This window comes from Epinephelus lanceolatus, chromosome 7, assembly GCF_041903045.1.
Source record: "Epinephelus lanceolatus isolate andai-2023 chromosome 7, ASM4190304v1, whole genome shotgun sequence".
In the NCBI taxonomy this organism is placed as follows: domain Eukaryota; kingdom Metazoa; phylum Chordata; class Actinopteri; order Perciformes; family Serranidae; genus Epinephelus; species Epinephelus lanceolatus.
In genome coordinates, this window is record NC_135740.1 from 29,080,553 (window position 1) to 29,097,676 (window position 17,124).

General features: G+C 41.9%; 1 protein-coding gene across 1 annotated transcript; it reads left to right on the top strand.

Moving 5' to 3' along the window:
* The first annotated feature begins 14,793 nt into the window (after nucleotides 1–14,793).
* sox3 (SRY-box transcription factor 3) lies at nucleotides 14,794–16,644 on the top strand. The gene has a single exon (XM_033632541.2). It carries the CDS (start codon nucleotides 15,013–15,015, stop codon nucleotides 15,913–15,915), a length of 903 nt encoding a protein of 300 aa, XP_033488432.1. The 5' UTR covers nucleotides 14,794–15,012; the 3' UTR covers nucleotides 15,916–16,644.
* The last annotated feature ends 480 nt before the right edge of the window (nucleotides 16,645–17,124 follow it).

Consider the following 17,124-nt stretch of genomic DNA (forward strand, 5'->3'; position numbering starts at 1 on the left):
GGGCCAGGAGATTGGGAGAGTGCAGAGCTGTTGCAAGCGGGGGTGTTTTGGGGGAGTGTGAAAAAGATAGGAGGTGAAATGTTAACAAAATCTTATAAAAATCCGTAGTTTGATAAATTTTCGCATTTTGAATGAACCGAAGGCGGCTGTGGTTGTGGAGGGGCCTTTGTTGGAGGTCCCATTTTCTCTGGCAGAGCAGCACGCTCACAGGGTCAGCGAAGTTACGAAAGTAATTAAAGCTCGGTGATTCACTGCCTGCTGCAGAGAAAAGAAAGCAAGCTGTCATTCTGATTTAGAAAAATAAATTACAATTTTAATAATGGGGGAGGATGGGGGTGCGAGAACGTCTAGAGCCTCAGTGGGTTGGGGGGAGGCGGGGGTGGGAATGTTGGGTGGGAGGAGGGGTCGAGGGGGTTGCTGGCTGCCTACTTATCAATAGTTGCAATTTTTTTTGAAACCGCATCGGTAGTACATTGCGAGAGCACAAGTGCCCTTAAAAAAAGAAAACCCTGGAACATTAACATACTGATTTCATGCGCATGGCAAAGGGCCTGAGCCAATATCAGAGAGGACTCAGCAGTCCTATTGTCTGCTGGGACTCTGGTCCCCTCTGATATGAAAATTCAATTATTTTATAACTAGATCTGGCGCTGCGTTTTGACTGTCGACGGTAGCGCCTTGCCAGCTGCATCAGTGTGGGGGACCAGAGGCTCCTGATAGCGAGAGGGAGGCCTTTCAGACATTGACATGTTTTTGGGGGACAAGATTGCCTAAATGTGTTGCATTTAAGGACTGAAAGTTAATCTAATGCACCACCATTATCTCACTCAGGTAATTCCAATACCATCCTCAATCTATGTTTACGCTCATGCACGCACCCGCATACTCGCACATCCATTCATTCTTTAGCACTTTGAATCTGATTCCCAGGCTTTCTGCATCCAAACAGGTAATGTATTTATTTATTTTTCCGCCCGTGCACATTCGCAGGCAGCCGGAAACTATATAAAATAGAAGTTGTTTTCTGGGAGACATCAGCAGTTTCTGGGTTGTAATTCTGTAGGAAGACATACCCAATATAAAATGGTGCTCAGTGTCAGAAATCTTTTTTAAAAAGGAGTTTTCCAAGTACTTTTATACTTTTTGCATCGCTGGGTACAAAAAGTATATACATACAATAGTTATATACCACTCCACCATGGAATATGGACACCATCCCCCCAAATTTTCACAAATATCTTTGTCTAAAAGAATAAAAATATCACTTTCTATTTGTACACAGGTTGTTTTGTTCTCATATATCTTTAAAATTTCCTCAACATTAACGTCACATTCGTACAAGCACCCAAACTTTTAGGTGCGATCCACACGGACACACAAGCTGCCCTATTTTCCGAGTTTATGGGACAAATCCTTTCATTACCTCCGAGGCTCATTGTGTGCGTTCTGAGGGGGGTCTGTTAAGATTAGGGAACAGGAAGCAGCCCCCTGGTATGGCCCTCTCTACTCAGACCCCTCTGTGTTGTGCTTATTAACCCAGCCTGGGAGAAGACGTACCTGCCTCCCCTCATTAGGCCGCCGTGGAGTACGCGCTCAGCTCGCGGAAGAATGGAACATTAATTAGTATTCTCTGCAGGGGGAACTGCCATTAGCACTTAATTAGCAGTAAGAGTACCATTCAGCCGGGCGGCCAGTTAGTGTCTAACACAATATGTTCTGTGTCTTTTCCCTGTGTGTCATGGTAAAACGCGGATGAAAGACCTTGTTGTTTGGTGCATGCATGTGTGTCGAGCTGTGCTCCATGTATTTTTTTTTTTTTTTTGAAGGTGTCCTTTTTTATGTCCTTTTCCTTATCAGACCAAAGATGTCACATCATGCTGTCTTTATTTCTGTCTGAGAAGAGAGGTATAAAATCTGGTCATAAGGCACAGTGAAGGCCTGAGCTCTCGTGTCAGCGTGCCTCCATCCTTATCTCTATACGATTCAGCTCTGCGTGCTGCCCTCTCGCTGCTGTTGACCTCCTCGAGGGCAAACGCTGCGTTCCCATCTGCCCGCGCGGCTCAGCTCGGGGTGGTAAAGTGGGCGATTAGGGGATTGAGGTCAACTTTTCCCATTGGTCTCAGGGAAGTTCCTTTGATCTGCTGAGTAGGCATTCTTCTCTCCTTTCTCTGTGTTCTCTGTCCGGCACCGTCACCACCGAGGAGGACAAGGGAAGCTGTTAACCCACCTCGGTCCGCTCCTCGGGCCTCGCCGGTCCTCACTGTCCCCCCTGTACTCACCCCCTCCTCCTTCCTCCTTCCTTGACGGTGGCGGTGGTACCTTTCACTTCCCGAAATCTGAGAGGCGGAGAGCTGTCATTTGCCAATTTGGCCTGAATGGGGCGGACAGCGGATTGAATGTCGTTTTCCCACCAGGCTGCGCCATCCAGAGCAGCAGGGGAGGGAGGGGGATACAGGGAGCGGGGTGTAATGCTAGAGTAAAATTAGAGCTTTGATGGCAGCTAATAGTGTGTGATGGGTGGCGCTGACGTGGATTTCCAGTAAAGACACCACAGGTTCCCTCTCCCTCCTCTCCCTCTCTCCCTCTCTCCCTCTCTGCCTCTCTCTGTCCTGCAGCCAAGCACTGACACACCTATGAGATTATGCGGGCCCTGCCTTCTTTCTCAGAGCTGTAATTTCTCCGTGCTCAGTGTAATTATACATCTCCAACTCCAGGCCTGCCTGTGTCAAAGGGCCAGACTGGTCCTGTTTCTCTGTGTGCTGCCTTCTCACACACACATGTACACACACACGTACACAGATCAGTGGTTGAGCAAGTGAGGATACTGCAGAACAAAACTTTTGTAACTGAAGTCCTCTACTTTACATGAGTGTGTGACACTGTAGGAGGTATTAGTGTTTAAATGACCACTCCTCAGACCCCGAGCTCTCTTTCAGAGCTCAGAATACTTTCTTAACTGTGTTTTTGCTGCTTAAAACTTTTTCTAATTTAATGAGAAATGCCTATAAACATGATTTTGAGCATGACATTTCAGAAGCCCACTCCAGAAATGTACATATAACTGTTGCTTGTGGTCACAGAAACAGCAGGACAATGCAAAGGATCTTCACCTCCTCTATATCTGTGTTGTTGTTGCAGACATGACTTTTTATTGAGCACTCCCAAATCCAAAATAAGCATATTTGCATTTCTATTATTGGCGTTTAAAAGCATTTTGTTGATAAGACATCCAACAGAAAAGCAGACTTTTTTGAGATCTGATCACCTCCGTATATTCATCTAATCAAGGGAAATTGCGATATATATATCAGTGTTGGTGATAATTTATAAATGAAATATTGACACAGTGTTAATGATACACACATGATTATACTGTATGAATAATCCAGCTCCTCTTGTATCATTTCCGTTTCCTTCTGTTCTCGCTTTGCCTCCCTCTAACAATGCCATCCAGTTCCCTTGACACTATCCTGTAAGTGTAATGGCTGCTTTCTTAGTTTTGTACAGTTATGGTGACAGGCTCTCTTCACCTCCCTTCATTTGAATTTTGAATGTACTCATTTGCCAAAAAGAGAGACAAAATTCACAACAACACAGTTAAAGATAAAACTGACTGATAGCATTATTGTTATTATGTAAATTTTTCTTTAGATATCGCGATAAAATTACTGTTGTGAAATCTTTTGGCCATGGTGAGCGTGTTGTGAATGATGTGATATTGTGCCAGCCTTATTGTAATGTTTGTCTGTGAACAAGTTGGCGAACAAAATGAATTTATATTTGTTTTTTCGTAGCATATCACGCATTTATTCGATCAAATCTTTATTTAGGACTTGGGAAATCAGTTGAGGGAGATCCTTATTTTCAATGATGCCAAGCATGAACGAAGACATTTAAAACAATCAGTCAGCAAACAAAGAACCATCATGTGTTTCAGTAAAACAGAAATGAAATCATACAAAACAACAAACAACAATAGCGATAAATGATTATTAACAGTACAAATACAGGATGACAAACTGGATGATGCCAAGGTGTACATGTATAGTTAAAAGCATTTACACTCAGTTAAAACGAGATCAGAAATAAGGTATTTAAACAGCCATGATGGCGGCAAGTTTAAGGTCTTTTGCAGATTACTCCATGTATAAGGAGCTCTGTAAGAGAATGACACTCTTCCTAGTTCAGTTCTGATTAAGGGAGTGTGAAGCAACAACCTATCCTGCAAGCGAGTGCCAGGATTATGTGAGGTCAGAGTTAAAAAACATAAAATATTTTCTTATTTGGTGCAATAATAATGCTTTAAGGTGTAATTCTGATTTCTTCATGTGCTGTTTTATGCGAAAAAATGTTGATTTTACCAATTTGTAGTATTACTTTTACATATACTGCATGGGGGAACATCGAGTAAACACCAAGTTAATCGATTAGTCAGTTGATAGAAAACTTATTAACCACAATTTCTCTTTCAGAAACATACATATATTTTTTAACCTCAAAAATTAAGCTTGAGAATGTGAATGGAGCTGCTGATTTTGCTCTGATGTATCCACAAGATGCCATAGAGGAGTATCATTTAGCATAGTTAGTACTATTCTGGCTGAATTTAACATGATGATTAACTTAATTATTTCCTGGATTTTGTTTTGCTTATAGTCCCTAAATGTATACAGACCTGCAGGATATGTAAATGGATATGGATTATTGACTGGATGTCTTGTGCCCTGGCCATTTGTTGCCTTTATTGAAATAGCTGCTGTGTTGTTAGGTTAATTGCAACAATATATTCTGTATCAGACAAGTCATAAAAAACACATCTATGAGTTTCAAGGAGATTTTAATATTCAGCCTCAGAATATGAGGTGGCTAAATGCACTTTTAGTTACTTTGAGTATCTGCCATTGTGACAAGTCACTAAATGAGTGCATGGATTTGTGTTGTGCAGGATGGGAAGGGTCTCAGGTATTGCAGCTGTCTCCTTCAGGGGTTTTCAAATCCACATTACTCACTCGGGCCCTGTCTCCCACCCTGCTTCCCACTGAGAGACACGAGGATGCACGAAACACAACACTGGGAGCCGCCTCAGGGCTGCCAGACACACACACACACACACACACACACACACACACACACACACACACACACGTTACATTAGGTGTTGTGATAGCTTCTGAGGCACGAGCAGCACTGTGATGCTCTGACATATGGAAGCTTAAAGGCTTCTTAAATATCCATATCAATCTGCCCGCTTGTCAGCTTGACAATGACGGAAACAGAACACCATTACCAGCGTCAGGCGGTATCGTCCTCATCTGTGCAACATTAGAGAAATAGATGGCCCTGTGGAAGACATTCCTCTGGACGCTAGCCGAGCCTGCGCACGGAGAGTGAACTATAGTTTTGAGTGTTTTGAGTTTTGTGTGTTCTGTGTGGTCAGAGCCTCCATGTTTGGTTCAAGAGTCAGAAATATAATCTCCTGTTTTAAAATGGATCTGATTGCATTGATTTGATTGTTCTGCTCTTCCTTGGTAATGCCTATATGCTTGTGACCGTGCGAGGCGATTGTCCTCTTCCTGCTGCACAGAAAGCATTGTACTCTGCTCTCTCAGGATGGGAGATGTTTTGTTTTTTGAGCTCTTTCACACCAGCTCTCTCCCTCTCTTTTTTTTTTTTTTTAACACAATAGCCCTCTCTCCTCTCACCCAGCGTGGCAACCCTTTCAAACGGGAAGCTCCAGGTCAGTTTCCCTTGCCAAGTTTTGCAGCCTGCCATGTTGTCTATTCTGCTCAGCTATTTAAAAAATGTTGAATATCAACAATGGCTTTCACTGGTGCATTGTCAACTTTTGTATGAAGCAATCTTGGCTGAATGAGATGGGTCCCAGAGCAGGGAGAGCTCAGCTGCAGTGTGCACTACCACACCAGTGACTGCCCGGCTCTCTCGCTCTTTATATTTCCTCTGCTGCACTGGGAGCTGCCATGGTGGTGGTGGTGGTGGTGGTGGTGGTGCTGCCGTCTGAATGGCCGTGAGTTGGACTCTGTGGCTGAGGCTCTGGGGCTGTGGATGTCACTGCTATCTTCCAGTCCATGGTCCTGCTCCTGGCCCTGCTGACAGCCAGCTGTTGAAGGTGTGTCTAACAGAGGGATTGGGAAGCAGCAGCAGCAGACTCGGGACCAGTCAGATCTTGGTGAGTGTCCTCAATTTTCTGGCCAGAGTGGGAGGAGGTTAGTAGTAAAAAGAGGAGAGAAGAGGGAGGGGGCGTTCAGGGAGATGGTGCAGAGAGCTTTGTATCCTGTGAGTTGTGTTTACTGTCTCTGTTCAAGCATATATCTGTGAAGACTTTACCTGCAGGTATTATTCACCTGTTGGTCATTCTGAGCAGAAGATTTAAGATATTTAACAATATTAACTTGCGCTAAATGTCACAACTCTTTTTTCCTGCTGCAAAAATACTGACACACTCTCCGAAAATCAGAACTCACGCAACAGTTCTTCTGTTTGCCAACGCCGCAACCATTTAGCCACTTCAACAATGTTCAACCCCCCCTACAATAACCAAAGGTTTGTCCCGTCTGATATGCACACTGGATGCATCGGCGACTTTCTGCTGAGCCCCGTGTGTTTGCACAAGCACGTACATCTATGTTTGTGTAAGTGACGAGAAAGATGAAAGCAAGAATGAGAGCTTGCTTCCAGATAATAGTAGCTTAGGCTCTTTGTCCTGCTGTCAGCCAGGAGAGGAGCGAGGCTGGAAATCGCTCCAATGCAGCGGCAACATCTTGTATGTTTCATTGACATATCAGTCTATGGGGCAATGAGCCGTCGCCTCTGCACTCCTCTGGTCTGTGTGTGTGGGTGTGTGAGGGCGTGTGTGTGAGAGAGAGTGTGTGTGTGTGTGTGTGTGTGTGTGTGTGTGTGGATGTGTGTAGAAAAAGGTGGCACACCGAGGTGTACTTCTTTGTTAGCTGTGTTAGTGAAAAGTGAAAGTTGATATAAGCAAGATGGAGAAATAACATAACAGAGGCAGTCGCTCTGAGTTTATCAGCTGCTTTAAGAATTAAGCACAACAATATTTTTTGCAGTTATTTTTTTTTATGCTTTCACACTTTGATTTTAGCTTTTTTGTATTTTTTCATATCATATTCAGAGATTATAGCAACAAGAGACATAAACAGCAACCTTAGGAACATAGGTACAGTCTCTAGTTCAGTCAAAATTAAACTAATTTAAAATTATAAGAAAATATTTCTTATATGGAGCAGTCACAAAGTCAACTACAGCATGTAATTTCATATTATTTGGAATTTCGGATTTGTCCGTCACACTGAACTCCACATTTTAAATATTGATTTGACACTTAACACAAAAACTTTTAATGTTTTAATACTTGTTTCTCACTATATTAAATTATTTATCTCAAGTAAATACAGCTATAAAGTATACTACACAAATATGCAATAAATGAAAGCTATTAATGTCTTCATAAATTACACATCCACGCAATTTTTTGACACTTAAATCAGACTTTGTGTGGCCTATCTGACAAATATAACATAAGAAAGACAATAATGTTACTTGAATACACCTGTAAACCATGTTTTGCTTAAGTATGGCAACACCGCTGGGACAAAACACATGCAGAACTGCAGTGTTCTGTAATACTGAAAGCAATAATAACAAGTTTAGCTGTTAATAATTATCATGATTAAATTTGCGACAGCAGTGCATGGCTGCTTGTTGTAAAATAGCAATTTTTTTATTTATATTTTTTTATATTTTTTGTTATAGGGGACAGTTATATCACATTTTTATATTGATGGGGATGTGTCCCCCCCATATGTATTATAGTTACTGCCTTGTGAGTATTTATCCTGAGCTAGCTCTTTTTATATATGCTCCTATTATCATTTATTCTCATATTTCTCTTACAGTTTTCTTCATTAATTTATTGAATGTGATCCACACTTTCCAAACACTTACCTGAAAGCTCCAAACAGTCCCAGTAAACCGAGTGGAGACACCCCACCTTCTCGAGGACCTGCGTTGTCCTCTGTCTCACCTCCTGCGAGCGCAACCCAAGGCAAGGTGACCAAATTCATCTCAGACCGGCCCATCCATTATCTTGTCAACACAGTCAGCTCCCCACCTTAGTTTGCTCTTCTCCCAGAAGACTCACTCTAATGAAATACGCAATAATCACCGCGCTCATCTCGTCATGCTCAAGGTAATTAATATATTTAGAGGGCGATGGCTAACTCTTAATTAAATTATGCCTCCTCTAATGAGACCTTGACTGGGACTAAATTTATGACCACTATCTGCTTTATCAAGTGCTCTGCACGCAACAAAGATTTGTCATTTTCTCCCAAATCACAGATTACGCACAATGGTACTCATGATTTATATGTCAATTTATGCTTGTTTGTTTCTTTATTTAAGGTTTAATAAATTACCTCTCATAATTACCTAACCTAGTTTTGGCTCCTTAAAAGCCCCAATTTCTGCAATTAATGCCTCAGTGCTGTATCGCTGTTACATATTCATTTTGGAGGAGAATACAGATAACAACTTGGTGGCATTAATCATATTACAAAATTGGGTGTATTTAATTAATTAAAGTTGCACTGCAAATTAATTGCGCATTCCCACAATATTATCTTAAACTAATGAAGGCTCGACAAAGAGACTGTTTCATTTTTTAAAAAGAGGCTAGATTAGTGGGATCTCAATTATGGCTAAAACAAAAGAGGGCTGCTTGCTTGGGCATGGCGCAAAGCAAAAAGTGGCGATTCAGCACTTTCTTCCAAACAAAAAACGGAGAAAGTTTCCATTGTTTTTGCAAAAACTGAACATGGCAATGATTCAAAAGATACATGGAAAATAATGAGTGCTGTAATTAGCCAGTCAGGCAATAACAGTATTTAAAATGATCATCATATAGAGGTGCTTGATAATGCCATTCACAGGCAGCAGGCATCTGCTTGCTGACAGAATATCATAACTTTAATGCTGGTGCAAAAAAAAAAAAAAAGAAGCAGCAGCATCCGGAGGCCTAATTTAAACTGCGCTTTCTTTTGTTGCACGTTTACAGCATTATTCAGAGTGCATCTCGCTCTGAAAACGGCTGCGTGGCGAACCCCTTGAAACTGGCAAATGAGATGTAATATGATGTCTCTATAGGATAAATGAAGATTGCACAGATTAGAGGTTCAAGTGTGAGCTGAGCTTTGGCTGAGGAAGTTCAGGCGGCGAGACTTTGTTCCTGAGCAAACACAGGAGTGATCATGTTGCGCGCGAGATGGCTTAATCCAGCCTCACCCAGTGGCTCAGAAGCAAAACCATATTTATTGAAATTTTCTGCCTAATTTAAACTGAATTGAAATTAGCTTTCAATGGGTAAGAGCTTATAATTCACCGTAATTTAGTATTTTATTTTTCATTTAACGCGTCATATACCAAATGTTTTAATATGAGTGTTCCCCCTGATCTGCTAAGTAAACGTAAAGAGTCTTTGTCTAAGAAATGACTTCAAGGAGCTAATAATGATTGTGTATTCATTTAAAAATGCTTCCACCGATGTCCTCTCCTGTGATATAATTCCATTTGCTTTCTAGCTTCATTAGTCAATAACTGCAGGAAAAAATGCTTGTGTCAATTATGGGAACTCCAAGGGTCAGTGAGTATATGAATTTTTAACTGCACACTGGTGCACAAGATTATATTAAGTGGTCTTGTAACAATGATTAACCCCGACTGTGTGTGTGTGTGTGTGTGTGTGTGTGTGTGTGTGTGTGTGCTCCTGAGCAATCCTGCACACACTCATGTGTCGAGCATACTTGATCAAATATGTTTGAAATGTGCATCCCTAAATGATAAGCAGCTACAAGCCCCCCAAAGAGGGTGAGGTGATGAAGTGAAAAACTATTCCCTTGGCTAAGTGAGATGGAGCAGAGTGTTGGGTGGTCACGCCTTGTCTGCTCATGACAGTGGCGGGTTAAAGAGATTACACTGGGTCTGTGTCAGCAGCCTTGGCCTTGCTCACACAGTAACATAATGAGGAAGGACATGCTTGGCCTGCCGGGGAGAAAAAGAGCCGAAAGTTTGAAGCATTCTTCACGGGCAGCTACAGGAGGCCAAACAGCTTTTTGCATGTTGTTTTACAAGCCGAGGTCAATAAGTAGAGACGGTTACATTCCGCAGAGCTGAGCAAGGTGGCGGACACATCACTTCTGGGCTTCGCCCCCCCCCCCCCCCCCCCCCCCACCACCACCACCACCACCCCCAGTCACCACAATGAAAACACAAATCACTTTGCTACAGCGGAGGCAAGAATGCAGCGTTCTCCATTAGCCCTCCTCACAGACTTGCAACACTCCACTAAAGCTCTCCTGAAAAATCGATGCATCTGTCCTCTGAGTGTGTGTTGTGTCTCTTTTTTCCGAAGGTTTGAGTGACAGTCCCGACACCTAATGACTGAACTTTCACTGCCTCAGATGGGCCCACGGTTAGAGATGATCGCCGGGGTTACATCCCAACGTGTGGGTGAGTTTATGAATCTGCCTGCTTCATGCCTTTCCCATCCTCTCTGGTGATGACTTAGACTCCATATGCTGCCACTATATGGTGGAACAGTCGAGGAGAAGTGATGACACGGAGATGCACTTAAGATAATCCCATTTTTTTTTAAGGATCAGGCCTCATATACCTCCATTTATTCTCTGTCCTGATGCACATATGAGTCTAAACACCATGGTGTTCATTTTAAAGTTTTGGCTGTCCTTACTCTGGATCAAATCTGCACATATTTGTGTAATATTAATATTTAATTCAACACATTAAAGATAAAACTTACTTAGATTTGATCTTCTTAAATCTCCAGTGCTTATTTTAGTTATTTTTTGTTATTTGCCTCTTAAAGAGAGTTTGTCGTAGCACCTGAGGGGAAGTTTTCAAGCAGCAGAGTGCAAAACTATTCCCATGTTTTTTTTTTTAAATAAAAGTATTTCATTTTGATAATATTTCAAACCAAATCACGCTAGGTTCCTAAAAGATCTGCCATGTAAAGACTAAGATGCTATCAGTATGAAATATTAAATGGGTTTTATGATACCTGTTGCAAGACCAGCTCATAATTTAAATGTCTAAATTTCCCAAAGCAGCATCCAGGGATAAAAAATGCACTCAGTTGAAAGCTTTAGATTTATTTTTAGCTCCTTCCTGACATAAATTAATGACCCATGACTGATGAGTGTTTGTACAAATGTGTTAATATCAGGTCACAATGTTTCCCCCCAAAAAATCTGATAGGGTATAAATGTTCCCTCGGCCATGGCTCTGCATTACGCACAGACATTAAACATTTTACGCTATTTTTGTTAAGTATTTTTTTGTCTCTTATTGGGTCAAATAAGTCAAATTACCATCAGGAATACTATCCCTGCTTTGTGTTAATAAAGAGGTGATAATAGCATCACTTTTATTCCTCCAAATGACCCGTGAATATTATTTTACCTGTGTTGAACTGGGAGGACGCAACCATTCACGCCGACACAATGGGAACAGCAGACCGTGCGTAAATTGCATCTTCATTTGCATTCCTGGGTCCAAAAAATCATGCAAATCTTAATGAGACAGTCTCCATTGTGGCTGTAATTGAAAACCCATTCTTTGTTAATTACTGTTACTCAAAGGCCTTGTCCGCAGTCACTGAGCTGAAACAAAAAAAGTTATTGATTCTGGAGGTCGTGGGGTTTAAAATGGACACGTAAAATAATGTTGTTTATTGTGACATCAGATGCGACTTTCGATTATTTAAAAAAAATCTCCTTATGTGGGAATTGTCAGAAATAAGACTACTTGTAAACGCAGGCTGTGGCGATAAAACGGCAATAAAAGGGCAATAAATTACAAGCTATTATCAGTTACTTATTTGCAGCTGAATGGCAGACACGCAGCGCCTGTGTCTCCCCGTATAATATTAAAGTTGTGCGCATTTTGTCCGTCATTAATTCAAACTGTCTGACCATAAAGTTCCATTGACAGGCGAGCAAAGGATGCGGACATGCAGAGATCTCCACTGGTTTCAAGGGTGGGATTAATGTGGTTTTGTGTCGTCTTGAATAGATTTTAATTCCCTTAAAGCTCTTTGCAAATATAACTTAACATTTTTGTTTATTCCCGAGGCCCACAGGCCAGAATTAGACCTTTCATTAAAGAAAAGTTGAATTTATTTTTATCCTAGTCAAATTTAGAAAGTAGATTTAAAGCTGTGGCAACACAAATGTGAAATAAAAACAAAATATTTGCGTTAAATTATCTGATTTTATTTTCTCTGCAACGAAAGCTGCTCAACTGAATTGATTTCTCTCCTTAGTTTGAGGGGAAACGCGCGCACAGTTCATCCATTTTTAATAAACATTAAATGATCCATCGAGCTGGCTGCATGCAGGTTATATCCTCCCATCAGGACATCCACATATTTCCCAACATTCAACAGTGGGATCCTGCAGCCGCGCGCCCTCACAGCCCCTTTTTAAGGCTGTCAGGCTTGTTGAGTCTGAATCAGAGCAGACTGTGCTGGTGGTCCTCCCTTCCCTTAATTAGGAAATTAGCTGCACAGAGGCCCTCATTACCAAACTCCGGGTTACTCCTGGTGTTTTTTTCTCTTTCTCTCCTCCTCTCTCTGCTACCGGTCAATTTCCATAAGAAGATTACAAGCGGATCAGTATTGAGATCTGCCCAGATAAACAAATAACTGGTCCCTGAGAATAGATGGCTGCTAATTGGACGTTAGTTTTATTGCTCTTGCTCTGTTTGTGACGCCCCATTGAACGCGAAAATTAAATTCATGAAGTGATGTCTCTTTGCAGCTGATTTACTGCAACTATATGGCTGAGGGGACTATAGGCTTTCCTTCCCTGGAAGATAACACATCATCATCTTTATTTGTGCCTGTGTGCGTCATTTAAGAGTGTAAATGCATTTTTCTGTACTCCTGTTTTTGAGTAATAGTGTAACTTTTATAAATATATATATTTCCTTGTCACTTTTTTTCATTTTGCAAAACTTTCAGTCATTATTAGGAAGAAAGAACATTGATAATTTAATAGAAGCAGCTCTTTAAACCCTTAAATCAGATCTGATTTGAGTCAGAAGCGCAATTTTCCAAACAAACTCTTATTTATTTATTGTTCTCTTTTAATATCTGCTCTTCTCCCACATTAAAAAAACCCCTGCACACCCCGGTCCCTCAGGTGCCCTGCCTCTGCAATAAAATGCATGACTTGTTTCAGATTTGAAAGCTGCAGGAGGTGAAACGCTCTAAAAATGCACATACCCCACCGATCCCTGCAGAGCTCCATGCAAATACCGAGGTGTTAATAGTCGTTTTCGATGGGCCCATTCGCTCGTCATCATTAGCAGGTGTGAGTTTGGCCCCTGTTGGGGTTTGCTGCAGAGTGGTTTCAGCGGCCGAGCGGCGTTTCAGGTCGTTTGTAAGCACACACATGCAAACGAAGGCCACTCCACGGTAATCATTTTAATAAGCATTAACACCGCCGAGAGAAAACAAGTCAGCAAACAGTAGCTGACACGCACATGACGGATCGAGCTGTGCGTGTATGTGGGAGATGGTGTGTGTGTGTGTGTGTGTGTGTGTGTGTGTGCAGAGTCCCAAAGTAAACTTTTCCCTCGGGGATTAAAGAGATAGCCTGTCCCCTCCACAAGAGGTCGTTGATGTATTAAAGTTTTGCATTGTGGTGCACCTGAACGCAGCACAGACAGACACATGAACGTGCCTTTCATTTCATTTAAAAATGTCCTGCTTTACAAATCATGTTTAGGTATTTTTTTAAGATTAAATAATGCTTTCGAATATTTATTTTAACCCGTGGAGCCATGCGCCTTTTTCTGTTTTATTTTTACGCACGTACACTCAGGGGATATTCCTCCACTGGAAGGAAACTCGGCAGGTTAAAGGAAATTCACTCAGCGCTCAGGGAGGAAAAACTTCCGAGCAGGTGGTCTAGAAATGCTCTCATGAAACATTTTTATCACATCAGTGTGTTGAGGGTTTTGACAGCACCGAGCCTCCAAAATAAAACGAAACCTGTGTATTATTTTTTATATTTAATGTTGGTAATATATTTAGCGAAATTGTGATTAAAACAACAAAGGCGTGTTTGACAGCTTGTAGAGATGAAACGATTTATATCTGCCAAGGGCACATTTTATTCCAATATTCCACTTTTTACTTGAAGTATTTGCACTGATTTAAAGTGGCCTGTTGGGATTCGCCTCTGCAATTAATTTAATGACACTGATTCCTTAATACTTTTACTCCCTGCAGCGTATGTACTGCATATGTACTCGTTTGCATTTAACATAAGGTGTAGCCTTCTGTCTGTAAAAGTTTTTGCATGTCTGACTCATACAGATTTATTCAGCTGAGTCCCGAGTGTGGAAAAGGAGCTGACAAAATAACCCATCATCGGATGTAATTAGCTCCAAAAACACCTGCTCAATAACAAAAATAAAGCTGCTGTATTTTCCGTTACTTCTCACATTATAAAGGTTGTAAATTTCTAACATTTTGCGCTCACGTTGTTGAGCTGCGCTGCTGTTTTAAAACTTTACCTCTCCCTCCTCCTCTAACCAAAACACGACGCTGCGCGCTCCGGTTGGTTACGCGCTGGATACGGGAGCTGCGCGCTGATTGGTCGCCTGTCCCTCATTGTCATGCTGTCAATCCACATCACATGGTCCGACCACTAGGCCTATTAACAGATGAGCTTGGCGAACAAGTTTACAGACTTCTGTTTCAGAGCCGTGGGGGACAGAGCAGCTTTGAGCGGAGAGCAACCAGAAGCACCTGCAGACTCATTTTGCCTCTTTGGGCACAACTTTTTGTTCCATCTTCTTATGAGACTGGTCAGTACCTCTACCTCTTTGACTTCTGGCGCTGTTTTGTGAACTTTTTATGTGCCTGTGAGTAAACACTAAAAAGCCGCCTGAATGTATAACATGATGGAAACCGAGCTCAAGACCCCGCTCCCGCAGTCCAACTCGGGCTCGGCGCCGGGCGCTAAGAACAACAGTGCCAGCGACCAGGAGCGGGTGAAGCGGCCGATGAACGCCTTCATGGTGTGGTCCCGGGGACAGCGGAGGAAGATGGCTCAAGAGAACCCCAAAATGCACAACTCTGAGATCAGCAAGCGGCTCGGCGCTGACTGGAAACTTCTGACCGACGCTGAAAAGAGACCATTCATCGACGAGGCCAAGCGTCTACGCGCTATGCACATGAAGGAGCATCCGGATTATAAATACCGTCCCCGCAGGAAGACCAAGACCTTGCTCAAGAAAGACAAGTATTCTTTGCCCGGGGGTCTGTTGGCGCCAGGAGCCAACGCCGTCAACAACTCGGTGTCTGTGGGGCAGCGGATGGACGGTTATGCGCACATGAACGGGTGGACAAACAGTGCGTACTCCCTCATGCAGGACCAGTTGGCCTACCCTCAGCATCACAGCATGAACAGCCCCCAGATCCAGCAGATGCACCGGTACGAGATGGCAGGGCTCCAGTACCCGATGATGTCCTCGGCGCAGACCTACATGAACGCGGCTTCCACGTACAGCATGTCTCCGGCGTACACGCAGCAGACCACCAGCGCCATGGGACTGAGCTCCATGGCGTCCGTGTGCAAGACCGAGCCGAGCTCACCGCCGCCGGCCATCACGTCCCACTCTCAGCGGGCGTGTTTGGGGGACCTGAGGGATATGATAAGCATGTACCTGCCTCCCGGCGGGGACAGCGCAGAGCATTCCTCCCTGCAGAGCAGCCGGTTACACAGCGTCCATCCGCACTATCAGACCGCAGGGACTGGCGTCAATGGGACGCTACCTCTCACCCACATCTGAGGGGAAGAAAGAGACTTCAAACTTTAAAAAAAAAAAAAAAGTACTTCGGATACTTGAACTTTTTGGTTGCTAAAGAAACAACGTTCAAAAAACAATTTTATCTCAATATCTCTTTGAGTTGTCCATTTTGAAATCTGAAATGGACCCGAAACTGAACGTTGAGCCCATCAGAGTAAAATGCATTGCAAAGAGGCTTTTTATCACAAGTATAAGCAATCAACTTATGTAGAAGAATTGGACTTCTATATTTTAATTAATGCCATATTTTCTCTCTATGAAAAGGCATGTGGCCTCATTAAGAGAGGCTGGTGTATTTCAGAAAAGCTGGATGGAAAAAAGTTGGTTCATAAATGTTTACACTTAATTTGTAGAATGTCAGCTGTCTCGACTGTGTCCAAATTTTTTGTAGTCTCTTTTTATTTTCTCTCCTCCCTCATTACCCCCTAGGTTAAAATGAAATGTTAAGACTGTGCGGGTCGCAAACGCAAGTTTTATTTATAGTAAGATTTTTTTTTTCTTTTTAGCTTGTGAACCCGATGTTTTGTCACGTGGAAAAAAAATGTTCAAAGTTTTTTTGTTTTTGTAAAATGTTATTTTCTGTGATGGTTTTTTGACAGTGTCATGTTTACTCATTCTCCTGAACGAAAAGGTTTATTTAAACTGACGTTTCTACATATTTTAAGACCATCCTCTATTCTTAAATGCTGAATAAATTTGTACGAAACATGATTCGTGACTCTGTCTTTTGTGTGTAATGTGAGGTTTGGAAATATGACTTTTGAAAATACCTGGTGTACTAAAACTAGAATTTTTACAGGTGTACAGATCTTCAAACACACTGAATGACAATTGTTATTTCCCTATGATAATCTTGTAAAGATCAAACCATAGAATTAGATATCTAAATATTCAAACAAGTTGAATCTGCATTTTTAACATTTTTGCCCGCATATTTATTTAAAAAAGAGAAATACAGGCACAGTGATATTTCCAGTTTAACACATCAGATATTTCCTCATGCAGAAGATAATATTCAAATAAATTGTTTCTCCAGTTCCTTTACGAGCCTGAAAGAACAGTGAAATAATTACACAGTGCTTTTGTGGACTTATTAAAATGTTAATTTGTTTTAAACATCCATTTAAAATTAAAAATATAAATTTACATTATTTATTCTGATCTTTCCTGAAAGCTTTTTTACAGGCTTGT